The sequence below is a fragment of the Centrocercus urophasianus genome, unplaced genomic scaffold, assembly GCF_019232065.1.
Source record: "Centrocercus urophasianus isolate 14NV4802_14NV808 unplaced genomic scaffold, USGS_Curo_1.0 seq_12, whole genome shotgun sequence".
In the NCBI taxonomy this organism is placed as follows: Eukaryota; Metazoa; Chordata; class Aves; order Galliformes; family Phasianidae; genus Centrocercus; species Centrocercus urophasianus.
The window spans coordinates 34,676,776-34,703,179 of NW_024884364.1; the positions used below are offsets into that span (position 1 = coordinate 34,676,776).

A 26,404-nucleotide genomic window follows, 5' to 3' on the forward strand; every position below is an offset into this window, starting at 1 on the left:
GTTTCATTTATTTAAATTGTGTGGTGTTATTCAAAAGTCTAAGAAGCATATTCTAATGTTAGGTGGTACCGTGAAGTTTGGTATTCTGTCTTAGAAGCAAGTCATTAAAAAGATGCTTTTCTTTATTTTTCCTTCACTTGCAGATCCTAGATAGCATGAACCCATTGCGCCCTTATGAGCGCATTGACACTTTGAAACAATTTCTGGAGCATGATAGGCATGTTTTACGCTTTTATTGTGTGTGGGATGATCCAGAATCCCTGTTTCATGACCCACGGGAGCTCGTTCTGCACTATTATTTGTCTGATGATACTATTGATATAAAAGAAGTTATACCGGTAAACTCGGGCCGGGATGTAGTTCCACTTTTTCTCAGAAGAGATAAGCTTCCAAAGGTAAGAAATGGAAAATTCATTCTATTTGAAATTCTTTTGCTAATAAAGAATATTATATGCATTGTTTTGCGGCCTGCTCCAGGGAATCTGCTTTGGGGGTGTGGGCTGGATAACCTCGGGGTCTCTTCTAACGTCTATGACTTTGATGCTGTGGAAATCTTGCCTAGCAATTGTAATGACATTTGGAACATATTATCAGAGCCTAAATCAGAGTTATTAGGCATTTAGATTTTTTGAATACTGATTCATACAACTTCAAGAGATTGGAAAATTAAGTTTTGGCTTGTCACTCCTAAGTTTAAAGGAGAGAGAATTTAGGTAGAGAGATATCCCGTGGTTTTCTTTCTCGCAGATTATTGTATTAACATAAATTCATATATAAATCCATGCTGTAAAGGAAATTCAGATAAACTAACACTGAGGTGAATTCACCTTTGATTTGTATGGATTATACTTGGAGCCTTTGAAAAATCCAGTTCTGGTACTCTGTAAATTCTATCTCTGTAGCATATCTATAGTGAATTCTTAAGTTTGAATTCACAGATTTGAGATCTTATAAAAAGCTAGTTAAAATCAATCAGAATCCATGAAAAAATGTAGGCATTAATCAGGTGTTTATTAGAGGAAATCAATCTCAGATAAATCTTCAAGGATTTGAGTAATGTCCTGCATAACCTATTATGATGATAAAGTTAACAATCTGGCTACACCTCTGTGTCACTTCAGGCAGATCTTGGTGGTAGAACAAAATCAACCTACAGATGAAGTAAAACACTGAGGTGTTTCTTCCCTCCTGTCCTAATACTTTTAATTTATCTGTTGCACTATAGTTTTACAAGAGATTTTTGTAGTAAAATCCTAACAGCAAAATACTTGCTGTTCTCACCTAGAGCATCCTGCATTCTGAGCTGCTAATTTAGCAATGACTCTATGCTGGCAGACCCCTTCTACTAGTGAAGTGTGTGTCAATGTTAAAGGCTGGCCTCTTTCTCTAATTTAAGTGACAATGTGGAGAAGAATAGCAGCCAAAAGTTGGAATATCAGGGAAGTGACTATGACAAAATAATGTACTTCAGTTACCCTACATTGGCATTTTGCTGATTTGCATATTAAGTTTGATATTATTGGGATATTAATTGCATTAATTACTATTATGACTTTGAAACTTACAATAATTCTCTCCTCTTCATTGCTGAGAAATAAAACTAGATTACCTTTAAAGGTCCCTTCAACTCAAATGATTCTATGATTTTATGGTGTAAACAAAAATAATATTTCTCTCAATAGAATCATACGACTTGAATCCCATCTTTCTGTGCAGTGCTCAACTTAGTAGGACCAGCCCTGAGTGGTTCTTTTGCATGCTTTTTTTTTTATTATTACTGCTCAAAATAATAGCCTTTAGAGCAGATGCTGACAAGGATATGCTGCTAATCTTTCTTTCCCAGTGCTTCCAAGAAAAAGAAGGCTTCACTCTTGGATGCACAGTAAGATTCTGAATGCATCTTCTGATGTAGACATTGGGTTTTCAGTTCAGTGGCATAAAATTACCTTAGAACTTACTGAAAATTCTCCCAAGACAACACTGTTATAACAGGCTGAAAAATAAATAAATATGCTTTTACTTCTAAGGTAAGAATTGTCTTTCTTCTTTGTTAAGTGTATTTCTTAACACCCTGTCTCTTTTCTTGCAGTATGCTCCAACTGGTTTGTATCAGCCAGGCACAATCACCAGTCACACTGTTCTCAATGTATTTGGAAATTTAGTAGGAAATAGAGGCCGTTACATTCTGGACAATCGTAAGGTCAGATATTACTGAATGCCCTCAGCTGTTGAATATCCTAATAGCAGTTTTTGAAATTTCTCTGATTATATGCTACAGTGAGAGAAGTTCTTTGTAAAATTGTGTTGTAGTTGGAGAATAGCTCATATCAAAAATACTGAAATTTATTATGAAATTTATGTTTGTGAAAGTGAGGTAGCATAGCATGGGCTGAAAACTACTTGCAGATGAAATATGAAGATTGTATTTTAAGTCATGCATACTTAATGACCTACTTTGTAAGAAAGATTGTATGACACTAAGATTCATAGAGCTACTGTATAAATGTTCCCTATTTTATTAGACAGGAGCAGTGCATCAGGAATTTTACAGAGACAGCGACCTGAAAATAGGGGCAGTAATTAATGTTTGGGGAAGGCGGATAATGCTGTGTGATTGTGATGAATTCACTAAAGATTATTACAGAACAAAATATGGAATTGGTAAGTAGTGATAATTATCATTTCCTTACCAGCGTTTTTACACCTCTGAGTTTGACAGAGCTGTCTTCAAATTTTATTACTGACAAAACATGTTCATTAAAGCCTTTTGCAATAACAATCAATTGCTGTTAGCAGGGAATCAGTAACTTTACAGGTGACCCTGAAGGTCATTTTTGTGTGTTACTCCACTGAAAAGCAGCACATAATGTCCACGATCAGTTTCTAACTGCCTTCATTTTTAAACTAGAATGACAAAATAGTCATATGGGTAGACTGTCATTTCTAGTTCTCCCTCCTGTTCCGATAGCCATGTTTGCAGTCAGAAGGTAATAAAGGGCATGCAGTATGTAGAGTAGGCTCAATTATTCCTCTTTACACTATGTTTCACTCTGTATGATGTTAGAATCCTCATTTAATAAGGTTTTCTGACACAACAGTAGTCTATCACGTTACTGTTTTTACAGTGTAGTTTTGTGTATTGTGAATCGTTAGAGTATTTATCCTGTGAGATTTCATTACTGAATTCTGGAAACATTTATCAACTATGCTCATTATGGAAAAGCATTTTGGACATATATAACAAGAGAGTGTTTCATTTATCTGCCTGAATTCTCTCAGTCTGACTTGCTAGTGTTCTATTATAGCCATCATCCTGCAAAAATAACTTAGTTGATTTCTGGCAGTTTATTCATTCAATAAATACATCTGAGTGTCTTGACTGTTCAGATTTGATTGAAAGAATCCTAGTATGGCCTTTCTTACATGGAGAAAAAAAATAGTTGGGCAGATTATTTTTTTTTATCTTGACTTGTAATCAGAATGCAGTGTTTAGATCAAAACCTGTTTGCTGCATTGAGGGAATTAAATAATTCCCTCTGCCACTATGCTGCTAAATTTCTTAGTTGGCAAAACATGCCTCATTAGAGCTTTTAAAATAATAGTTTGGAGTATCTGTGCCAAAACAAATCTTTTCTTATACTGACCAGTGTGTAAGGAAGCCATATTCAATAACCACACTATTATTTATAATAACAGTGAGTCTAGCTCCAGAGATGGAAAACGGGGTATTTCCCTCATAATTTTTTCAGCCAAGATTGCTGCCTCTGTTTGGCAGCAGTGTCCTCTCTGTCTGAGCAGGATATCTTGGAACAGTGAATGAGGGTTTCTTATTTGCAGATGAGAGATAAATAAAATGCAGCTGTCCATTCTGAGGCAACCAAGCAGTGCTACCAAGTGTTATGTAAGGGCAAAGTCTCCTATAATGCTGGCTCAGTAATTACTGGTTATGTTTCTGGATGTTATTTACTCTAGAAGTTAAATAAAGTTAGACGTTGAAGAAGTGAAAAATTGCAGAAAATTGAGACTGTAGGTAATGTGGTCCATTCCCTTTGTTCTGAGTGTGTATACATGGGACTGTCAATGCCTGATGCTTGTTTAGCCTTTCTCTAACATCCTTTGGAAGAAATTTACCTGCCTCTTAAGGTATCTTGTCGTAAATGCATAGTTAGAAATATTGTTTAATGGCTTCTCTGAAACTGGTTTGTGTAAACTGACAATAACTTTTTTGCTTTACCTTTGTTTTCAATCCTTGATGATGTTAGCATGGGGACAAGCAAACCTGCTACCTTGGACTTCTGGAGGGCAGACTTTGGAACTGTTCAGCATGCTGGTAGGGAGAGTCCCTTGGGATTCAGTCCTAAGGGGTAAAGGGGTCCAGGAAGGCTGACTGCCTCTCATGAAGTCTGAAAGGCACAGGAGCAGGCTGTTCCCCTGTGCCTCTAGGTAAGTCAGTGGGGAAGAAGACCGATGTGGATGAACAGGGAGCTTTTCCTGAGGCTCCAGGGGAAAAAGGGAGTCTTCCTCCTGTGGAAGAAAGGATGAGCAACTCAAGGAGAGTACGAAGAAGTTATGATGTGCAGGGAGAAAGTTGGAAAGGCAAAAGCCCAGCTTGAATTCAACTTGGCCATTGGGGTAAAAGAGAACAAAAACTTTTTACAAATATAGTAACAGTAAGAGGAGGGCTAAGGAGAATCTCCATCCTTTACTGGATGCAGTGCAGAGCGTGACCACTGAGGAGAAAGGGAAAGGCTGAGTTTCCCAATGCCTTGTTTATGTCTGTCTTTAAAAGTCAGACCAGTTATCCTCAAGGTACTCTACCTCCTGACCTGGAAGTCTTGGATGGGGAGCAGAAGAAACCTCCACAATTCAGGTGGAAATAGTTAGAGACCTATTGCTCCACCTGGACTGCCACAAACCCATGCTGCAGAATAGGATCCACCCACGAGTACTGGGGCAACTGGCAAAGGTGATAGCCAAGCTGCTTTCCACCATCTATCAGTGTTCCTGCTCAACTGGACAGATCCCAGAGGGTTGGAGGCTTGCCGATGTGGCTCCCTTCTATGAAAAGGATCATAAGGAGGATCCAGGGAACTACAGGCCTGTCAGCCCAATGCCAGGAGCAGATCATCTTGAGGGAGATCCCACTGCATGTGCAGGACGACCAAGGGATCAGGCCCAACCAGCAGATGTTTCATGAAAAGCAGGTCCTGCTTGACCAACCTGATCTCCTTCTATGATCAAGTGACCCACCTGGTTGATGAGGGAAAGACTGTTGACATAGTCTACCTTGACTTCAGCAAGTCTTTGACACTGTCAACCACAGTATTCTCCTGAATTAGTTGTCAGCCTGTGGCTTGGATATATACACTCTTTGCTGGGTAAAGAGCTGGTTGGATGACTGAGGCCAGAGAGGGGTGGTGAATGGAGTTAAATCCAGCTGGCCACCAATCACAAGCGGTGTTCCCTGGGGATTGGTATTGGGACCTGTCCTGGTCAGAGGTGACCTTATTGCTCTCTACAGGTACCTGAAAGGTGGTTGTGGTTAGACGGGGGTCAGCCTCTTCTCCCGTGTAACTTGAGATAGGATGGGAGGGAATGGCTTCAAGTTGCGTCAAGGGAGATTCAGTTTGGATGTTAGGAAATACTTCTCCAAGAGAGCAGTCAGACACTGGAACAGGCTGTTTGGGGTCTTGGAACCCTGGAGGTGTTCAAGAAATGTTAAGATGTTGTACAGAGGAACGCAGTTTAGTGGGAAATATTAGGTGGATGGTTGGATTGGATGTTCGTAGAGGTATTTTCCAACCTTGGTGATTCTGTGATTATGAGGTTAGAAAAAGTGTATGTATGATTTATTTATTTTTTAGCTATAAAGGGCTAAGATTAGACTCAGGGTAGTTTATTGGCTTAGAAACAGTTATGTTTTGAGGGAGAAAGGTCTCATCTTTTACTCTTCATGTGTTATCGATTTTGTTTTTGTGAACATACAAGGTAATCTCAAAGGACGGTGTCTCACAAAATGCCCAGCATTCTGCCCCAATCCATTTAACCACTGAAATGTGTTTAATTATAGTTTGAACCCAGGGAGACCATTTAGCTGAATGATAGTAAGCAAGTGGAGAAATGAGTTCTTTCTTCAAGGCACAGTTCTCAGCACCTCACGGCATCAATCCAGCTGTTTGTTATTGTGTTTTTACATTACTCCCCTTGTATTTATACTCTTCTGCTAACGCCATGAAAGAGGCTGACGTTTATTTTTGAATGTGCAGTTCCAGCATCAGTTGTTTTCCAATGGAATTTGCCCTTCAGGTGAATTAAGGGTAGTTTAGATTTGCTTAGAAGCGTGTGATTATGATATTTGATGTATTTCCAATGTTGCTTCTGTCTGTTTTGCTCTTCATACCATTCGTGAAAAGTGAAGGAGAGCTTTTCCATGGGTAAACAATAGCTGATGCTCTTCAGTAGGAAGCTGATAACATCACTGCCATGTAACAATGCTGTGAATTCAAGAAAAAAACCTCAGTGTGATATTATCTGTCACTGTTTGCTAGTGAAGCTGCAGAGAAGGACAAAAATGTTCTGCACCATGTATTACTGCAACATTTAGGGGGCTGAAATGTGAAAGATACTGATGTGCAGTGGTAGGAAGATGATACTTGTTCTTCTAATTAAATACGGTATCTCAGCACAGAGTTGAGTATAAAGGGTGGATTTCGGTATAAATTGTCCTTTCTTAAATAACAGATTGTTCCTGAAGGAACAAAACCAGTAAAATCTGGTTTCCTCCTGATTTTTATTCGATGTTTCAGCACCTCCCAAGCCTGCTACGCCTTTTGCAGCACCTCGTGATCCCTCTCGTGTCCCGGCTCTCCTCGCCCTCCCACCCCCTCATTTCTCAGGCTCCCTCTCTGACCTGCTGCCTGGGCAGAGCAGTGTGCAGTGTGGTTGGCTGGCCAGTACATGCGTGCTTTTGGCCAGGCAGCTGCTGTTGGATAACAGCTGACTTCTTGCTTCTCCCTCGGTGGGGGCATTAAAGCCTGCTGCCAATTTTTACTGAACTCATTGGAGATCAAAATCTCTCTGACTTTTAACCTCCCCATTAAATGTGGTTGAAGCTGAGCAGCAGGATCAAAATATGCACAGAGAGGACTACATGCATTTGCAGATGCCTTTTTTTTTTTTTTTTTCCTCAGGTAGCTGGAGTGATCATGAAGTAGGACTTTCTGAAAGCAGATTTTATTGGAATCAAAACTGTGCTGAGTTTTAGCTGCACAGCTGATGTTGGGAAGACTGGATTTGCTTTAATTGCTGCACATAAAAGTTAGGAAGATGATGGTATTGCTTTCTTATTGTGCCTTTTACCTAAGTTGTGAAACACTCTCACAAAAGCCAAATCTCAGCTATATGTAAGGTAGAACTCATATAGAAAGAACATCATGTTAGCAACGTTCTCCTTTCCAGGTTAACTCCAACTCTTCTATTGTCCTAAGCTATTGGGATTTCTCTCTCTTATTCTGGGCTGTTATAGTCAAAGGTGCATGCCATGTTCCTCCAAAGGTAGAATTTCTTGCCTGCCTGCTAATTACTGGTATTCAACATTCTTATTGCTCTAATCCAGAGTTTAAATCACTTGGCTTTTCTTTGAAATATCTTTTTCTCTCTAATGTGCGAGTTTTCCTACAGTTCATCAGCTGAGTGCTGAAGGTATACTTAGAATGTATATCATGGTCTCACTGTATCTTTTGAAACTGAAAGTGTGCAAATTCTCATTCAAGCAAGCTTAATGCTGCCTTTGGCAACAAATCTTATTTGAGGAATTTATTTTCTCTGACTCAGAAGGCTCTGTCATCTTCAAATTGTTTGTATGCTAAAGAAGTGGCTGGATTTGTTTTTAGTTCTTGCTGTTCCCAGTGCTTGTTCCAATCTCTCTTAAGTTTTGATGTAATGAGAAAACTTTCCTAGTACATTGCGAATGTTTGATGTGGCAGGTGAAATAAACACCACAGCGGCAGGCCATCTCCTGCTGGGCATCAACTGATGTACTACAAAGAGGCAAGACTGTCCATGAAGAAAATACTTCTACTACTTTTTCTGGATCTAGGAATTTGTAGCCCACGACTTTCAGCTTGCTCACTACCTACTGTAAATTCACATTGAGTAGAAGAGAAAAACATTGATTCCTTTTCTAGAATGAGCATAAATATTTTTCTTTAGAAACAGTGGTAACTTTGAAAGGGGTGTGTTCTATGTGTGAGTGCAAATTGTCTGTCTGTTGCTACCCTAACGGTGCATGGTAGAGCAAAGATGAAAACAATTTGGAACCTAGGCATAGCTGTTAGTTCAGCGCACTTGGCTGCTCAAAAGTTGAAGACAAGTTTTTAGCTAGTTTGCAAATTGGCGATCCTCTATGCGAAACTCTTTACGATTTTCCTTGTTCAGAGGAGAGAATCTGAATGCATAATCCTTTAAAATCATGCAAACATAGGTGGCAGAAAGTTGGTTGTTTGCGTTGTTTTCTTTAGTGAATCTGGATGAAGGAAAGGCATTTTACGTTGGGGAGCAGCTGAGAAACAAAGCACCAAATTTGTCTTTGGACTTAAACCCCAAGCTTGAGTTGTGAAATCATAGAATGGCCTGAGTTGAAAAGGATCACAGTGATCACCTAGTTTCAATCCCTCTGCTATGTGCAAGGTCGCCAACCACCAGACCAGGCTGCCCAGAGCCTGAGGTATTTAATATACTCTCTGCAACTAATGCTAATTCCTCTTAAATGTATTTTCCTTTCAGTTTATAAATCTGATGTTCACCAATATGTGCTAAAATAACATGCAAATGAAAATGCTTTATCATTTCTTGATGGATACCTTATGCAGTGTTAATGCACATATAATGTGACCTGCATGTAAATGCATTAGTTTGTATTTTGAGTTTACAATTTCAACTGTATGTCCTGGCTTTCCAAACTGTTTTGGCAGGAGGGATGTTAGGTAAAGCTGTGCAGTGAGGAAGGCTTTTTTCTGCTAAAATGCATTGTTAAAAACATCTTTCCTTTGATGAGGAAAATAGTACCAAAGCTGAGCACAGTGCATAACAAAAAATACTGTTAAGATTTCTAAGTAATATTATGACCCTTAGTTGGAAGAACCTAGCTAACAGGCTGTGCAGGAGAGCAAGTTGTACCACCTGCAGCAACTGTGTGATGAGACGTAAGACGTGATAAAGGATCAGCTCCACTTCAACACACGGCTGAAAGCCATTTGCCTTTTATTTGCATCGTAACGTATTAAAATTACCGTAGTGCCTTGCAGAAGTAGTTTCAGCAGCGGCTGCTGCCTTAATGCCTTACGATCAGAGAAGGAATGACATTGCGAGGCTCTCTCTGTCCCATCTGCCTCACACGCACTAGGTGGCACTGTTGGAGTGCAGGAACGATCTTAATTGAGGATTCGGGCTTTTGTACCCGTTCCCAAAGCAGAAGAAAAACCTGTATTAGGAAAGCGACAGTTCTTTCTCTGTTGGCAACTAAAGGGGTAGACACGTAGTAACTCAACATGCACCAGCTCAGAATACAGAATCAATACCTCTGGGTATGGAGGTTTTCTTTTTGTGTCAATATGTGTCAATTTACCTACATAGTGTTTGTTGCAATGGAAGCTGCATATATTATACTATATAACATGGCACATTGAAAATGTCTTGAGAAGCAATTCTATCCGAAGTAATACTTGTATTTCTGAACTATGGAAAGGGCACACACAGTTTTTATGGGGAAAAAAAAAAATGTTGGGGTGGTTTTGCAACTCTCTTTTTGAGAGAAGAGAAAGGTACTGGTGCTTTCAGTTAGATCATATTCTTGTAAGAGATAAAGGCCAGAAGAAATAGTGTTGTATTTTCAAGGTAAAGAAGAACTTTGGCATCTGAATTCTCTCCGTATTTTTCAACTCCGTGCTGTTGTTAGGCATGTTAGACTTTAAGAGGGTAAGTTGCTTTGATCTTCTGATATACTGCTGTTTAAAACATTTTAATAACAAACCACTTCAGAAAATGTTCCAGGTGACACCAGTTTTATTGTTGCCCTCTACTTGTGCCGAAAACTAAGCTACAAGTCTAGATGATTCATCTCTCTTCAGTTCTGGGTAGAGAAGTTAAGTTTTGGAGAGACAAACTTTATTTTGTTTGGTGAAGTCTTACACACTGGTCACTTACATAACTCTTCACTTCCTGTAAATTAGCTGTGGATTGTGATCCATCTTCCTGCCTAGTCTGCCTCATGTGCTTGTCCTACACTTGGTAGCCTGACCAGCTCTAGATTCCCAGGGACATTTCTGTGGCCATCCAAGGTGTGGAGGTGGCACAACTCCACTTGGGCTGTGCTGAGCTGGCTGGGCTGCAGCAAGCTCTTCAGCTTTCCCATTTCGCTCATGCTGAGAGAGGAAGGGCCCTTTGAGTTGCTTTGGGCAGCAAGCTGGGCATGAGGCCACAGCTGTGGTGGCCAATGACAGACTGGGTGGCATGAAAACAGCCACCTGAACATCAATGGGAATGACTGTCCTCCCTCTGCTCAGCATGCTTTGGGCTGCATCAAGGTGCTGTGTTCTCATTTGGGTTGGCCAGTATGCGAAATACAAGGTTTGGCCAAGGTCAGCATGGAGAATAAGCCAGGGGATCAGGATTGCTCAGCCAAGGGAACAGGTGTCTGTCTGTGCCCAGCAGCCACTTGCACCTACCCACTGCTGAGACCAAGCAGCCTGATATACAAGTATGTGGCAGAAAGACAGTGGGGATAAATGGAAACCAGAGTGGTCAGAGTGAATACTGGGAAAAACTTTCCCTCCTGAGGTCAGTGGGGCCCAAGGCAGGTTGCACAGGCTCCATCCTGATGTGTTTCATGTCCCAGCTGGACACAGCCCTGAGAGTGGGGAAAAGGAGAAAAATCTTCCAAAGCTCTGGATGAAGTTGAGATACAGACTAAAGCTATTGGTTTCAGTGTACCAAAATGGGCATAAACTTTTAAAATTCTTCTCAGGTATGATATATAAAAATGTGAAAATTTGATTCCTTCTTTATTTATTTTCTCCTTGGGATAAACATGGGTATGCAAGTATTAATTATTGATGTGGTCTCAAGGGATAAAACTGAAATTTTAACTTACAATTTTACATTTATTTTTCTATTCCACTTCAAAACTATATTTGTCATTTCTTTTGCTTGTGTATCTTAGTGATTTTTGTAAAAAGCTTTGGGATCACAGACAAAATTCTGCCATCCTTGATGAAACAATAATTTCACTATTAGCTTCAATGGTGTCTTTTTTTTTACTCTTCTATTATAGGAGGGATCCTATTTCACTTTGATTACTGCTCTGTTACAGAAATAGGCAAATTAGTATTCATAATGAAATTTTAGATCCTTAGTAGAGTAGCTTCATCAGAAAAAAAAAAACCAAAACAAAACAAATAAACATTGCTGTCTTTATTATAGAGGATTTCACCCCAGTTCCGTATAAAGCTCCGTCACCTCCAAAAGCAGAAAAACCTATTCCACCGTATACTGGATTTGGTTCTGAAGAGGATTCCCTGTGCTCCTGCATGAGTTTGATTCCCAAGCCTCCCCAAAAAGATTTCAAGAAATTCATGGAAAAAGACAGGTATTTTGGTGAAAAATAATTACAACCTTTTTTTGTTATTATTTCTCCTGTAAAGGCAATGAACGTTAAATGGGAATGTAATTTTTTGGCAAAATATGCAGTTTGTCCAACTTTTAGGGGAATGGTTTATTGACATGGAACTCAATTTTCTCTGAACTCAGCAAAATTTCTGCCCCTCCCATACTTCTCCCTCATTCCCTTCTGCTGTGTTCAGTGTCAGTGTGATGGAAGTCATAGACCAGGAACTAGTCAGGAATTCTGAATGCTTCAGCAGTCCAACACTGATTTATTTTTATGTTTGACTTTTGAACATTTTCTTTTTTGCCTGCTGATTTTCACACAGCTTGCTACTGCAATATTAAAGCATAAATCCTTTACTTACCATTATGAAATACCTTGTCAGACAATGGTTGGTGAGACCTTAGTGAAAAGCAAGGTGGCATGCTAGAGAACCAGTAACTACCTGTAAAATCTACAGAGAAGAAGAAAACTATTAGAAAAGACTTGGTAGTGCATTTAATGGTACTGTAAATCATGTAAAACAATGACTTAACAAATATCAAACTAGAAAGGTTATTTGGTAGGCCTGATTTCATGGAAATGATATTAGTGTGTCTTACCATTCAGAATTTGATTTGAAAATACATTAAATACATTTTCTGTCTATAAATGCTCTGGAAAGAAAGTTTCATTTGCATCTGGAAAGAAAGCAAGCAATTCATTTGCAACTAAATTTGAATACAAATTCATTTCATAGCTTTGGCAGAGAAGTAATTTTCCCTGAAAATAATTCTTTTCTATCTGACTGAGTCTGGTTGGTTGAATTAATTTAAGCTGAAAATAATTTTTTGGAGAAGTAGGGAACTTCATGGCCTTTCCCTTCTTGATCCAGGAAAAACACAATTAATGTATTTTATGAAACATTGGAGAACGCATCACTAAGTGAATAAGACTTTTCTCTCACTCTGTTTTTTACATCTTCTTTAACTTTTTTAGATGTGGTCTTGAAAGTAACACGCTGCGCTTTCTTGCGAAACTTGCTACTGAAAATCCTATTGATAAGGATCGGAAATTCGTTATTTGTTACTTCCTGAGTGATGATACTATTTCTGTTTTTGAACATACACAGCGGAAGACAGGTAAGATGTAGCAATGTTTTGCAATCAGTCCCAGTCACTCTGCTCATTTGATTTCAGTTTACAGTGGACGTTGTGGCCAGACTCAGCGCTTGCAGAAGCGGGGATGTGGCATTTTAAGTGCAATGGGAATTACATCAGCAGATCTATTGCGTTATGTTACCTAGCTGTATGTCATAATAATTTATAATTTTCGTCATTCAGAATAGTGCTGTTCATTCTATGGCAGCACTTCACAATATCTTCTGGGGATTGGGGAAGTTTAATGCATTTGAACTTTTATTACATTTTAATTTGAAAATTTGGCCTTTAAGCATATGCTTTTCTTGTAGATAACATACAGGAATTGAACTGTAATTGCTGGCAAAAAGGGGCAGGAAAATTAAGACACTGAGAATGAAAGAGTAAATTCTTCATTTTGCAAGGAGTTAATGGTGTTGTTATATCTACATAATATCCTTTATATCAAAACAGCTCGTGAAGGCAGAGGAACCTGTGACAACTTTACATTATTAGTAATACATTATTATTAATCATGTCATGTTGAACATCCAAAGAGTGAAGGTTTTCCTGCACATGTGTGCATGTGTATATGTGCATGTGGCACAGTACTGGGAAGGACTGCAGGAGGTCATTCTGTAACTCAAAAGGGCAGAGGAGCTTTGGGTATGTGGACTCCTGCTGGAGAGAGTAGTGTTTTTGAGGGAAGGCTACAGAACATCTGTAGCAGTGGCATTGTATTTGTTAACATCCTGGAGTACCCTGGCACCTCTCAAGATGTGTGGTTAAAGGACTTACTTTAAGAAACCTGCTGTCAGCCTCTAATGAAAACCATTGGGAGAAAAAAAGTCAGAAGATCACATTGTCTCAAAGAAGAGAGTAAAGTAGTTACAGAAGTTTTTCTTAGTTATCTTGTGAGGCTCTTGTAGAACCCTAGCTCTTTTGATACTGTTTGAATGTCCTATACAGCCTTTTTGACACAAAGAGCCTTAATACAGCATCCCAGGTATGCTCTGCAGTAATGACCGTCTCACTTAGTACTGACCTACTTGGTACTGTGAGTGGTAAAGCTACCTGTCTACAGTAAAGGCTTTCTCAGGGAGGTCTGCTCATTCTTGCAACCTTGCTTGTAAGCCTTCAGAGAAAATTATTTCTTATATTAATTCATAACAGAATTGTGATGAACATCACATCCATGAAAAATGAAGATGTGAATATCTAAATCATTCTTTATTCCTAGAGAATTCTTTCTGTGGCAATGGTGCTAAGTTATTTAGAGTGCCTTTCATCTGAGTAGGGCGTTCCACATGACTTAGGGAAGATGTGAGCCTTCTCATTGCAAAGAACTTCTGATGGCATCTGTGCCTACATCAAACTGTATTATGAACGTGTAAATATAGAGACTCCATCCTCCACTTGAATGCAAGCATTTTTTTTTTCCTCAGGAATATTTTGAAAATATAGAGAGCACCTGCCTTCAATGATCTTTCTCAGGTGTCCCTGCATAAATGCAGCATAAAGCTCTTTATGGCAGCAGTGTCCTGTCAGTATTACTTTACTAGTTTTCTGCCATCCAGTGGCTTGTAATGTATGCAACTTCTTTTATACAGTTGAGTATACATATATATGTGGATTTGTTATGTAATACTGCTGTGAAGCTTGAGCAGCTCAGTTCTGTACTGGAGAATGACACGTTTGATTGGCTTGCTTATGTCTGGAGACACAAAGGATGATAAGTTTATAGCTGCATCATTAAAGAAGTCTGGGAAACAGATTGAATCTTTGATCCCAATCATCTGAATTGCCTGGTTCTCCTTTGAACTATTCCAATTAGATGTGGCCTCAGAGAGCTCAGGGCCCCTTCTGGAGGATGCTTAACTCCACACTCCTTCAGATATGGTAGGTTTACAGCCATTAAATATTGGTAGTCAAATGGAGTGTGAAACAATAAATGAACAAGTTTGCATACCGACAGAAACAAATGCTTTAAGGTACCCAAAGAAGACAAGTATCAGTATCAATCAAATAGCTTTTTTAAAGAGACAGTAGAAAGATGAAGTGGGAGGATGTGGCCAAGGTCTGACCACTGGAGAGTTTGGTGAGAACAAGATAAGAAGATTAAGGTGACAGCAGAAGTTGGAAAGAAGGCTGAGACTGCAGAATTTTCTTTGTTCCCGCTTTCTTCCTTTATTCTTTCTACCTTTCTCTTCTCTCCCTCTGTCTCTCCCTCTGTCCCTCCCTGATTTTAGTCATATCTGAAGGAAAAGAGACCGGGTTTCCTTGAGGTTAAGAATGAGAAGGCTTTGCAGAGGTCAGTTATGAGATGCAAGGAAAAAGGGTAAGGCATGCAAATAAGGAGTGAGATGAACATTCTTGTGTGAGGAGGAAAAGTGTTGTTGAAGTGAATGGGGTGTGAGTAGAGTAGGGCTGAGCAAATCTTAGAGAGAGGAGTTAAAATGGTAAATGGTTCCCAGAATAACAGCTTGACCATATCCCCTGTGCGTAGGTTCAAAGGGCATATTTTCCTGTTTTGTTTGCCTGGATTAGTATAAATTGGCAAACAAATATGTTTCAAACCTCAATCCTAAGACTGAAGTATTGAAGTTACTCCTCTAAGTTCAGTGATCTGAAGGTTGCAGAGAAGTACTTTATGCTATTTAGTAAAACTGTGAAACTGTACTTGAAATACCCAGGGCTGGACATCTTGAAGCACTTTTTTGAGGTGGGGGTCAAAACATAAAAACTTTGGCTCCCCGTGCAGGAGATCACAACCCCTTTTTTGCTCTAGACCAAGCTAGCAGCTGTGCAAACACGTACAAAGCCTGATCTGATCTTAATGGAAGAGGATCTTTGGTTGTGGTGTTTGTTTTGTGCTCTGAACCTGATTCTTGTAGATTTCCATCACATTTTCTCATCAAGTTTCAGTGTAAAATTTCTAGCCTAATTAAGTGTTTTTAGTTGTTGTTTTTCACACCATTTGAAATGTACTAACACACAACATTTAAAAACAAGTTATCCAACAGAGGTATTAAGGTAAGTGTCCAATCTAGATGCACAATTAGGTAGAAATACAAAGGCAAGAGTAAAATTTCATTCTTACAGTGATCAGTTTTGTTTGAATATTATCAATGGTTGCCAGGATTATATAACATAACATTTCATATTTGTTTTAATAGCTAAATGAAAAGGAACGTGTTAAGATTAGAGTTACATTAGTAATTTTAATTTTTTGTTTGTTTGTTTTTAATTTAAACTAGACCTGACCATTACCTTAGTGCATTTTTTGTCTTTTGCTTTAATGGTATGAGTAAAGCAATTAAGTAAGACATCTGATCTGAACTCTGGTTTAGTAAGTAGTTTGGATTTCACATTCATTTATAATTTTGACTATAAATGGCATTTTATTACACTGTTCATCAGCCTTTTGTTGAACTTGCATCACTACCTAATATATAAAGCATCATTAAATGTTACTGAAGTATGCTTTTTGGCTTTTGGCTTAGAAGCTGAGATATAAACAGGAAGCAAACCTGAGCCACTCCAGGATTGTTGTAGGGCACAAATCCTGATGAAAGTAAATGTGACAGACTGTTTTCTAGAAAGACTGGTAAATGTGATGTAATCTTGTAGTGCACTAGAGAGTGTTAATAGAAAGACAAATATTCTTTTTAATACCTTACATACCCTTGGGCAATATGGGCAGCGCTCAGTGGCGAGAGTAAAATCATTATAATGTGAAAAGAAATAATGTGACATTTCCAGTTCAGAAAGGAGTTAAGTTGCATTGGCAGAACAGTATGTGAAAGATTGTCACTTCATTTCTGCTTTTTTTTCATACTCAAAACTGCCTTAAAAACAAGTTAGAAGTGCAGTGGAACAAACTTTGTGATCTCAGTAGGACTGCTTTATCCCAAGTTGCAGATTTTTCTTTTTTCTGCTTTTTTTTCTTTTCCACTTTAACAATTCAAGGATAATTGCCTGCATCTTGCATTTTGCATCTTACATTTCTCACGGTCAGTCCCAAGGCTGGCAACAGGGTTATGGGAACCATCTGAAGAGGCAAATTTCTCTCACAATTTAGGAAAAAGAAAAAAGTGAAGGTGTTTGGCAGGCATTCAGATGGGACATATCACAGAATATGAACAGTGTAACTGTTGCTGTGGACACCAGCAGAGATCTTTCCTTTAGAAATGAGAGGGAGGAGGGAGAGCATAATTTGAGACAAGAAACCTGGGGATGAAAACTAATATTTAAATACGAACTGTCTGACTTTGAGAGGTTTTTTAGCTCCTTTTTGTGTTTTTGGTTTTTGTTATCATGTTTATTTTTTTTCCTCCAAATCAAAGTCACAATTAATTATTTACAATTTTATTTCCATAGGGATACTTGGTGGGAAGTTCTTGGAAAGAAGTCGCATTAAAAAGCCTGGGCAGGAGCTCTTTAAGAGTGAACCATCTGAATACTTCAAGGCTCAGGATCTGTTTATTGGAGCCAGAGTTTGTTTCCATGGCCACAACTTTCTTTTGGTGGATGCTGATGAATACACTATCAACTATATGGAGAAGCATGCAAATGAGGTGAAGCAGGCTCTTGTTATTCTCTGTTGGCTGTATCTTATCTATATTGTGTTTTTCAGAATAAGTTATGCCTAATTTCTTCACCTAAAGTTCAGAGCCCAGTGCTTTGCTTCTACCATTGAATTTAGGAGATGCTAGAGAGGGACAGCATGTAAACCTGGATACTATCTACTGTCCATTCCCCTTCCACATTTTCACCACCTATGCTTACACTTTAAAACCACCCTTAATACAGTATCTCTGTATATTTATTCTAGATACTGTTTATCAACCTCTTGCCTTTGAGTTTGCTCCAATTCCTTTTGAACCTACAGATATTATTTGCTTCCACAGCTTTGTGTGGCAGTAAGTTAAAAGATTCATTGTCTTTTGTCATTGTCTTTTTGCAAATAAATACCTGTTAGAAGGAATAAGCATCTTACTTGTTACAAACTAACCCACTACTACATTCAATGCAAGTCCTAGTGATTTGGGGTTTGGTGAAGATTTCCTTCCCCTTATGTAGCGCCTCATGTTGTTGTAAATCTAAGACTTTCTTTCTACTAAACCTAATTCTGTCAGAATAAGAGTCTCATCCAAAGAAAGGTTCCATTGCTTTTAGTGTGCCCTTGCCAGGCAACTGTGAGATGTAGAGAGTGGAACTGTATACAGCACTCGATGCAGCCATATCTAGTGTAGAATCTGACTGGTGAGGCTATTTTATTGCCTGATTGGCAATAAAATATGTGTTCATACATATTTATTTCACAAAATACATTGCTTTTTAAAATTATAAATTTGTATCGCAGAAAGGATTTGGGGCTTACAGTTTGTACTGAGTGTCACTACCTTTTGATGTTACCTTCTGAGGGGACAGCAGTAATAAGTAGAGAATTGGAGTGCTTCTGTTTATGTGTACTTTATGCTACCAGTCATCACAGAGATGACTGGTAAAGAAAAACCAAGAACACATTCAATATATATATATATACAAGAAAAATGGATTGTCCTCTAGCAATTGTCTCTGAGGTCAAAAACAGAAAGGATACAGAGGTGGAAAACGAGAAGAAAGAAGAGTCACAGTGAGTTCTGTGGAGTTTTATTTTCACCTGATTGAAAAAAAAAAAATAATGATGAACTTTGCTAAAATACTTGGGGGAAAAAAAAAGACAACTGTGATTTACTTGGGAATTCTTACTGGGAGCAGTTCTAAACCAGATAATCTTAACAGTGCATGAGCTCAGAAGTCGAGACATTTCTGCATCCCCAGCCCCTTTTTAGGCTTGTTTTTTAATCACTATGTAATCTTGAGTATTGCCCTTTGGACAATGTACTGTGAGGCCTTGGGGTTGTGTCTATGCTTCATGAGTGATGGTGGGGTCACAGTGTCAACAGTGCCTACTGCAAGCTTCCAGAACTGCCCATTGCTTAATCTTGTTGAGAGCATGACTGGGGAGAATATCCAGGAGTGCTTATCAAGCTACGAGACACCGTTCTCTGCCTTTTGGTCCAGACTTTTTCAGAACAGGGGTGGGAGAGGGCTCTCTGTGCAGAGTTCAGTTGTTCCCTGTCTGCCGGCTCACCACAGTTGAGTGAACCTGCAAGGCTCTCAAGATATCAGTAGCCCTAGCATAGTCTTAAGGACTGAGAGTTTCATCCTTGATATCCTTCTGCTGTTGAGGTAGAGATAGATGCAATCTGACCCTGTGCTGCCTTTGGGCCACGTGTGCTGTTCTTGATTGAAAATGGCAGAACGGTGTGGTTTCTTTGCAATGCAGAATTAGCACCACCTGCCTTCCCTAGAGCAATGAGGAATGTCTGCAAATGCTTGTTGATATAAAATGTTATGACTGCTAAATGCTTTAAGCAATAAAATACAAAGCTATATACATTGTGTTTTCTTACTGCTGGACTGTTTGTTCTCTTAGTAGAATAAAAATCAAAGCTGTTCTCCAAAATGCATCATGCATCATTAGGTTGTAAATGTTCTTTGGAACTGCTGTTTGCATTGATTATCTTGAAACAAATAAATGCAATCTTAGTTTTCCAGACTGAATGATTTTACATCATCAAAATAAAATCTACTGAATGGGAAGAAACAGTACTAAAAGTACTACTTTTTAAAATGTTCTTTGCAAGGTGAAGATTTCTTACTGGTAGGAAAAAAGATAGGTTTATTCTCCAATGATAGATGTTTTATTCACCTCCTTTGGCAAGAGGTCCAGAAGTAAGGATACACTTAGCTCAGTTGATGAAGGAACTATATATTCAAACCACAAGACTTTGAACAGTTGTTAGAGAGGAGACAGAAGATGATTAGAAGTAAGGGAAACATTTTTAAGATTAATATTTGTCAATTGTTTCTAAAATTAGAAAACCTTTTTCCTTCTTTATAGAGAGAGGTTTCTTTTCAGCACAACACTTTGGAATCTTTTCTGAAAACTAGTGAAAACAAATCTGGGTGAAATGTTTGCCTTTTGAAAAATGCCATTGATTTTCTGTTTCAAAATTTGTTGTATTTAAAGGAGAGGGTGAAAAAAAATCAATGAATCTTTTCATTGTGATGATAGCCAGTAATGAAAGTAACTTGAAGGATCTAATTTTCAAAACATTTTAATACAAGTAGTTTGTTTTCCAGTTTGAGAAAGAAAGATGCGTTTAGAGTAATCTTACTTCCAAATGAAATATTTGTGTATTGCTCAATCATTGACTGGTACTATCCAGATTCAAAGAGGATTCTTTCAAGCAAGGCATTGCTGTTTCATCTTAGAAATTTATTCATCAACTCTGAATGGTCTCAATTGTCTTAACTTCGTAGCCTTCTGTATTAACTTCATAGTCTTCTGTAGTACAGACATGAAGGTTGATTTTGCTTCCATTGAATTCAACATAATAAGCTCTGACATGGGCATTAGCAAGAAATGAAACAAAACAATGCTGTGACATCAGAAGGTCAGCAATTGCATGAGAAGTTGGGAAAGTGGGTAAAGAGTACCAGGCTGCTCACATACCAGCTGTTTATACATAGGTGTTTGCAATATATAGTTTAGGAAGAAGTTGTAAGAACAACTGCTTTCTCTGTGTAGATATGGCATTTTTTTAAGCAGACAGGAAGCTTTACCCATCTTTAAATACTCCACTGATTGATTCAATTGACTCTGCCCCAGATTAATGACCAAACACATAGGCATCAATGGTAAAAATGAGCATAGCAAATAAATCTTTGGTAGAGTTCTAACACAGCAGTCGGAATATAGGGTAGAATCCTAAATGCACCAGTGCTGTTCATCTGAATTCAGTTTTATTTTAATCACTTATTTAGGAAGAAATAAGCATTCTTGTTACATGATAAGAAAATTGTTTCCTAACCAATTTCCAGTCTGGTAATTCTGAGTTTGTAAAGCATAGTCAGTCTGATATGAATGAGAATATCTGTTGAAACAGTACATTGTAGCCAATGACTTAGCTTAGCTTTGGATTGGTGAAGTTCATTAATAGAAAACTAAGTGAAATGCACCAGCAGAAAATGAGGACGAAGATATTAGAGCTGCACTTTGAATATTTCTGCTTCTGTTTTAACAACTCAGTGCTTGAAGCAAAAGTCGATGTCCTTTCATGTATCTGGAATAAGCTTTCTGATAGTTCATGAGCAGATGATTGTTATTATTTTTGTTTTATATTCTCAAGAGTTTTTTTTTTTTTTTTTTTTTTTTCCAGTAGCAACTTTCCCTCCAAACCTTGCAGATTTACACATTTGAAACGAAGCAATGAAGAAACTAGCAGCTCAGAATTGTTCTGCATCTTCACAATTCTTGCTGGTACATGAGTTGCATAGTGCCTTTCTCTCTAATGTATGTCTTGCTTTCCTTTGTTAAGTTCGCTGTGGCTGATGCTGGTTTCATCTTCAAGAAACTGAAAGATATAGCCGAACCTCGTTCCCGAGAAATCAGACAGGTGTTTGCAGCTGCTGACCCTCAGCATACCAAGGTGATAGAGTATGACCCTTTCAGGTGAGACAATGGGTTTTCATTTTTAATATTTAATGAAGGCACATTCCCCCCAAATATATAGAGCATTAATATTTCTTCATGCTTTCTGCACATATTAGCTGACAAATGGTGTATGTTTCTTCACGTTTACTTCAAGAATTTGTGCGGAAAAAAGATAGTGAGTCCATGCCTTGGAAAAAGAGAAATGAGATAGCTTCAAGTAAGCTGAAAAACTCTACTAAATTCTGCCTGCTTTTCATGGATCTGGCTACTATGAAGAAGTGCGATAAAGCAGTAATTATTAAAAAATAAAATATTTACTGAGAGATAAATCTAAGCTGAGATAGTCAAACAAATGAATTAATAGTTCACAAATTCAGTAATTTATGCCTTCTGAAAATGGTGTTATTAACGTTTTAAATTACTGATGAAGAGGGTTGTCTACACAGAACCGAAGTGTACTAAAGTTACTGGATCAGTGAAAAGCATCTTTCAAAAACTGGAAAGCAGTTGTGAGAGCAATACTTAACACTTGCATAGTAATTTCAGCAATATCAGAGCGAGTGGAAATTTGGACTCTGGTAATGATCAGGATGTGGCAATGAACAAGGATATATAGTTACTTTGAAGGGGAAATAATGTTCAAATGCAAGCTGATTTCAGTTCATCCCACGTAACACTTGAGCTCATGAACTGTGTTGCATACTGGTAAAGTTAGCGGTGTGGAACAAAGGAGATCTTACCTAGAAGCATTTTGGTTTTCACAGTGATGATATACATTTAGGAATGATCATAATAAAATCATAAAATGTGAGCATACTGCATGTGCATCACTATAGAAATGGTAACTGAGGCTGAAAATTCCTTGTGAAATAAGCCAGAAGACATTCAGAGATGTAGAAGTTTCTTCTAGTGAAGTGAAAGCAGTGACAAATGATAACTGGTATTTGGAAATCCAAAACTGAGTGATTAAAAGCAGGATTCAAACTAAGGAAATCCAGAGCTATAGGTAGTTTTTTTGTCAAAACATTTCTAGACTCCAAGATATTTTACTCAACAGAGGCAAGATTTTAAACTGCTAACTGAATTTAGAAGGAAAATGTTATTACTAGAGTAAGAAAGAGATAAAATTGAAAATTAATGTGCATCTGGATAAACTTTATGGCACATGAAAAAGATTTTAATTTATATGGTTAATAACTTTTAAGTAAAAAATAGTTGTAATTCAAATTATGAAATAATTTGCAAATAATTATTTGCATATGTGCTATGAACAGGTCAAGCTTTCAGAACATTTTCATGACAAGATTGGTGGAGCACAGATTTAGAAGGGATGATTTTGCCTTTAAACAGCAGGGAATTATTTTTATTTTATCAAGCAGATAAGTGAATATAATTACAGCCCAGCTGTTTGATTTAAGTTGGTGCTATTCTGTGACATGGAGCAGATTACAAATTACATTGTACTGAGGCACTTGGTTTCAGCAGTAGAAGTGCAAAATCCTTCACCATGAGCAAGAGAAAAAGTGGGAATCCGTATAATGATCCTTTAGCCTCACTGCTCATACAGGGGAGTCTGAGCACCTGCTAATGGTCTGCATCCCTCCTGCTAAGGTGCTAAGGTCCCAGACAGATGGCAATCACACTGCCAGAGGAAGGATTTACCTCTAAAGAGCATTTGACTTATATGCCTTATAGTAACGAATAGTGTATATATGGATATAAATAGACTACTACGTAGTAGTTTTTACTTTAAATCTGTTTTGGGAAAGAAACCTTTTTTAATGACAAAGGCAAGAGAGAGCTTTTTTTGCATCTATGACAAGTGATAGATATTTTTCTGTGAAAAGAATATGTATTTCTCTTTCAATTTTCTGTTTTCTTGTTTGCATCACTGGTTATTTTAAATCTATCATGGCATTTCAGGACAAAAACTAACCACAAATGATTATTTTTAATACAAGCAATTACTTGAATGACAGCTTCAGCCAGCATAATAATCCCCTTATCTTAAATACAGCTAAAGCATTTTGTTGTTCAGATTTCTACCTGCATGAATTTATGCAAGCTCCATTTAAACCTACACATTTAAAACTGCGATTATACAATTTACTTTATTCTCAGTACGCAAACCTATGGCACTCAAGGAGATAAATACATGTCACATACTGAAGCTATTGCCTAAGCTGATGTTTGAAATATAAAAAACTCTGTTAGAGAGGAAAAGAAAATAACTAAAACTTGGAAGCCTGTGTACCACACGGTCCTAACCAGAATGCTTTTTCTCAGAAGCTACTGGCAAGACAGTTCATTGTCAGCAACAGAGACCCATGTGTGGGTTTAACAAAGATGTCTATCTTTAATTCAGCTTGAGAAACAGCCCTCTTAAGCAATTAATTATTTCTTCTTTCTCTACCAAATTTAGATTGCAATCTGTCCTGCTCTTCTAGAACAAAAAGAAGTGATAGAAGAGACAATGAAGCTGTGGGAACAATTATTGCAGCTTCTTTCTTTTTGAGAGGAAGAATTTAGATGTAATTCTGTATGTGAATATTGGATCTCACACATTAGTAATCACAAGAAAATTCCTTAATTCCCAGATGAGACAATAATTGAATCTGAGGTTCTGATGACATGATTGTCACTGACTTCCTTGAGAAAATATAAGAATTCTAAAAGCTGAACACTGGAAAAATCCAGTCTGCAGATTCTTATTCACATGGGTAAAACCGCATTCAGCTTTGATAGCCCAGACATTTAGAGTGCCAGTCTTACTAGGCAGTTTTGTCCTCTATTTCATGTTCTCACTAATATACTTGAGTATACGTAGAAAATTGTAGTAACTATATATGTAATGTAGATAATGATATTCAGTGTGAGTAATAACAATAGTAACAAGATAATATAGGTAGCTGGAACAAGTTTTGGTCACTGAGTTTGCATAAACTCAATAAGGTTTGGATTGTTTTGTCCTTTCCTTGTATTTATCACCTTGCATTGCAAATAAAAGAAGTTTCTGATTACAGTATGAAGAAGCAGCAATTGACATAGATGCTATATGGTGATTAGCATCCTTTTTTGAACAGCTGTGCATATTCTATGAAGAGGTGTCATCATTTGAACAGGACTGCAACAGCCTGAAAAATTACATTTATTAACAAAATTTTGTAGTTTTGAAGAGTACTGAATTTCTGTGCTTTCAGTTCAGATACAGATGTTAAGAGAATCATTATCAGAATCAGCAAGGAATTTAACTGTTCCTCAGCCAGTAGTTTGAATCTGATGTCAGATTTTTCTCCATCTCTAGTAATTTCTTCCATTTCAATGACTGGTATGTAATCACAATGATTCAATACCCACAGGAGTGCCACAAGATACAGTTTTAATTGCGTCAACCATTATGATAAAGTTTAGTCCCAGTGCAGTTTTTGCAGAAACACCATAAATAGGTAATTAATGTTGACTGAAATACATAAGTCTTTCTTGATGCTTGCTGTTAAGAAAATCCGACTGAATGTGAGTTCACTGGAGACAGACGTGGAATTGTAATGCCAACGTACAGGTACACAAATCAAGGTTTGTAGGACAGGAAGCCTTGTAACTACAGAGGTAACCTACAGTCCAGTTTTCTCTGGAAAATGAGAAGTCCCCTGGATTTTCTTGCTACTGGTGTTTTTCTTCCTACTGGTGTTTTTCTTCCTTCACGCTGAATCAACATCCAGCATATATGGAAAAACTCTGAAGGCAGCACAGTCCCAGCTGCAAGGCTTTCATCATCATCAAAAGCAGTCCTTCTCCACCCCTCCCCCAGTAATATAAACTAGAAGGCTTTATGGATAAATCTATACGTATAAAAATATATACCAATGTATACCAACTTCTATGTATAACTAAACTAACTTAATCCCAGATTTTGTGTCCATTTGTGATAAGTGCTTAGTTTGTAGTCCATAAACTATTAGTATATAGTTTATATAAGTGATAAGCCCATAAGTGCTTTCAGGAGCTTACCCCCAAATCACTCCCATGCTATTATCAGCAACAGGAATGAACTAGTCATTCAGTGCCAGCACTGACCTATCAGATGGATCTCAGGAACACTCATTCCTTGGATTGGGCTGATTCTTCTAAGCAGCACAAGCATCCTTGTGAAAGGACACTTCAAGCTGACCCTGTGGGCTCTGGCAGTGTCTGATCATCAGCTGGTCTCGCTACTGCCTCTTGTGTTCCTTTCTTACCAGGAGATTGTGATTACAAATTGGCTGTAATTTTCTGCCCTTTCTCTGTGGCCAGTTTCAGTTCCCCCAGCTTTCCCATGAATACTACCCAATGGGACCAGCTTTCATAGTGCATTGTGGAAAGTGACTTAACACTTGATTAATGTTCTGTTCTTTGTTGGTGTCTTCTGACTCACTTTTCTTCTGCTGTTATTAATTCTTTTATGCAACTCTCATTGTACATGCTTACAGACAATTTACAAATAATTGATCATATACCGCAGTATGCAGAATACAATTAGAAACAAAATAGTTCCTTGTATAATTTACTACATTTTTGAACAAATGTAGTGACAAAGATAATCTCTGCTAATGTTCTGTGCTAGTACAGCATTGTCAGGTAAGGCTTCCATCAGGTTTATAAAGTGTTTTTTTGTGTTTGGCCAACAACAAAGGAAGCATAGACATCTTCCAAAAGTTAAATGTCAAGTACTTCCCATTAAACTTTCTTGAACAAGCCTGGATTTCAAATTTAAATATTTTAAATAAATACAGCCTTTTATAACGAGTGCCCTATAATAGATGTTTCCATGGGAATTTAGTGATTATTAACTTCTTAACTACTCTACTTAAACTAATGTAGGCTGCTGTTTTTGTGAACAGAAATTTGATAGTCAGTATCACGGATGGAGCGTTTTCAGAGCATGAGATTATGACTCTTGGACGCCATTACAGAGAGAAAGAAGAATATGAAATGGACCACTACTTCCTCCTTGCAAAGGCTCAAGAACAGCTAAAGAAAAATACTTTTGAGAATTTTGAACAACTATCTGTAGTACTTGCGTACAATGACCATGAAAAG

General features: G+C 37.9%; 1 protein-coding gene across 1 annotated transcript in view; it reads left to right on the forward strand.

Moving 5' to 3' along the window:
• The window catches only part of EFHC2 (EF-hand domain containing 2), a 59,465-nt gene that overhangs the window by 21,943 nt on the left and 11,118 nt on the right, over positions 1 to 26,404 (forward strand). The window contains exons 5-12 of the mRNA XM_042810760.1: positions 144 to 395; positions 2,090 to 2,200; positions 2,523 to 2,661; positions 11,479 to 11,644; positions 12,641 to 12,783; positions 17,161 to 17,357; positions 21,213 to 21,346; positions 26,206 to 26,403. Of these exons, the coding sequence (XP_042666694.1) occupies positions 144 to 395; positions 2,090 to 2,200; positions 2,523 to 2,661; positions 11,479 to 11,644; positions 12,641 to 12,783; positions 17,161 to 17,357; positions 21,213 to 21,346; positions 26,206 to 26,403 (1,340 nt within the window). The remainder of the gene's footprint in view (positions 1 to 143; positions 396 to 2,089; positions 2,201 to 2,522; positions 2,662 to 11,478; positions 11,645 to 12,640; positions 12,784 to 17,160; positions 17,358 to 21,212; positions 21,347 to 26,205; position 26,404) is intronic.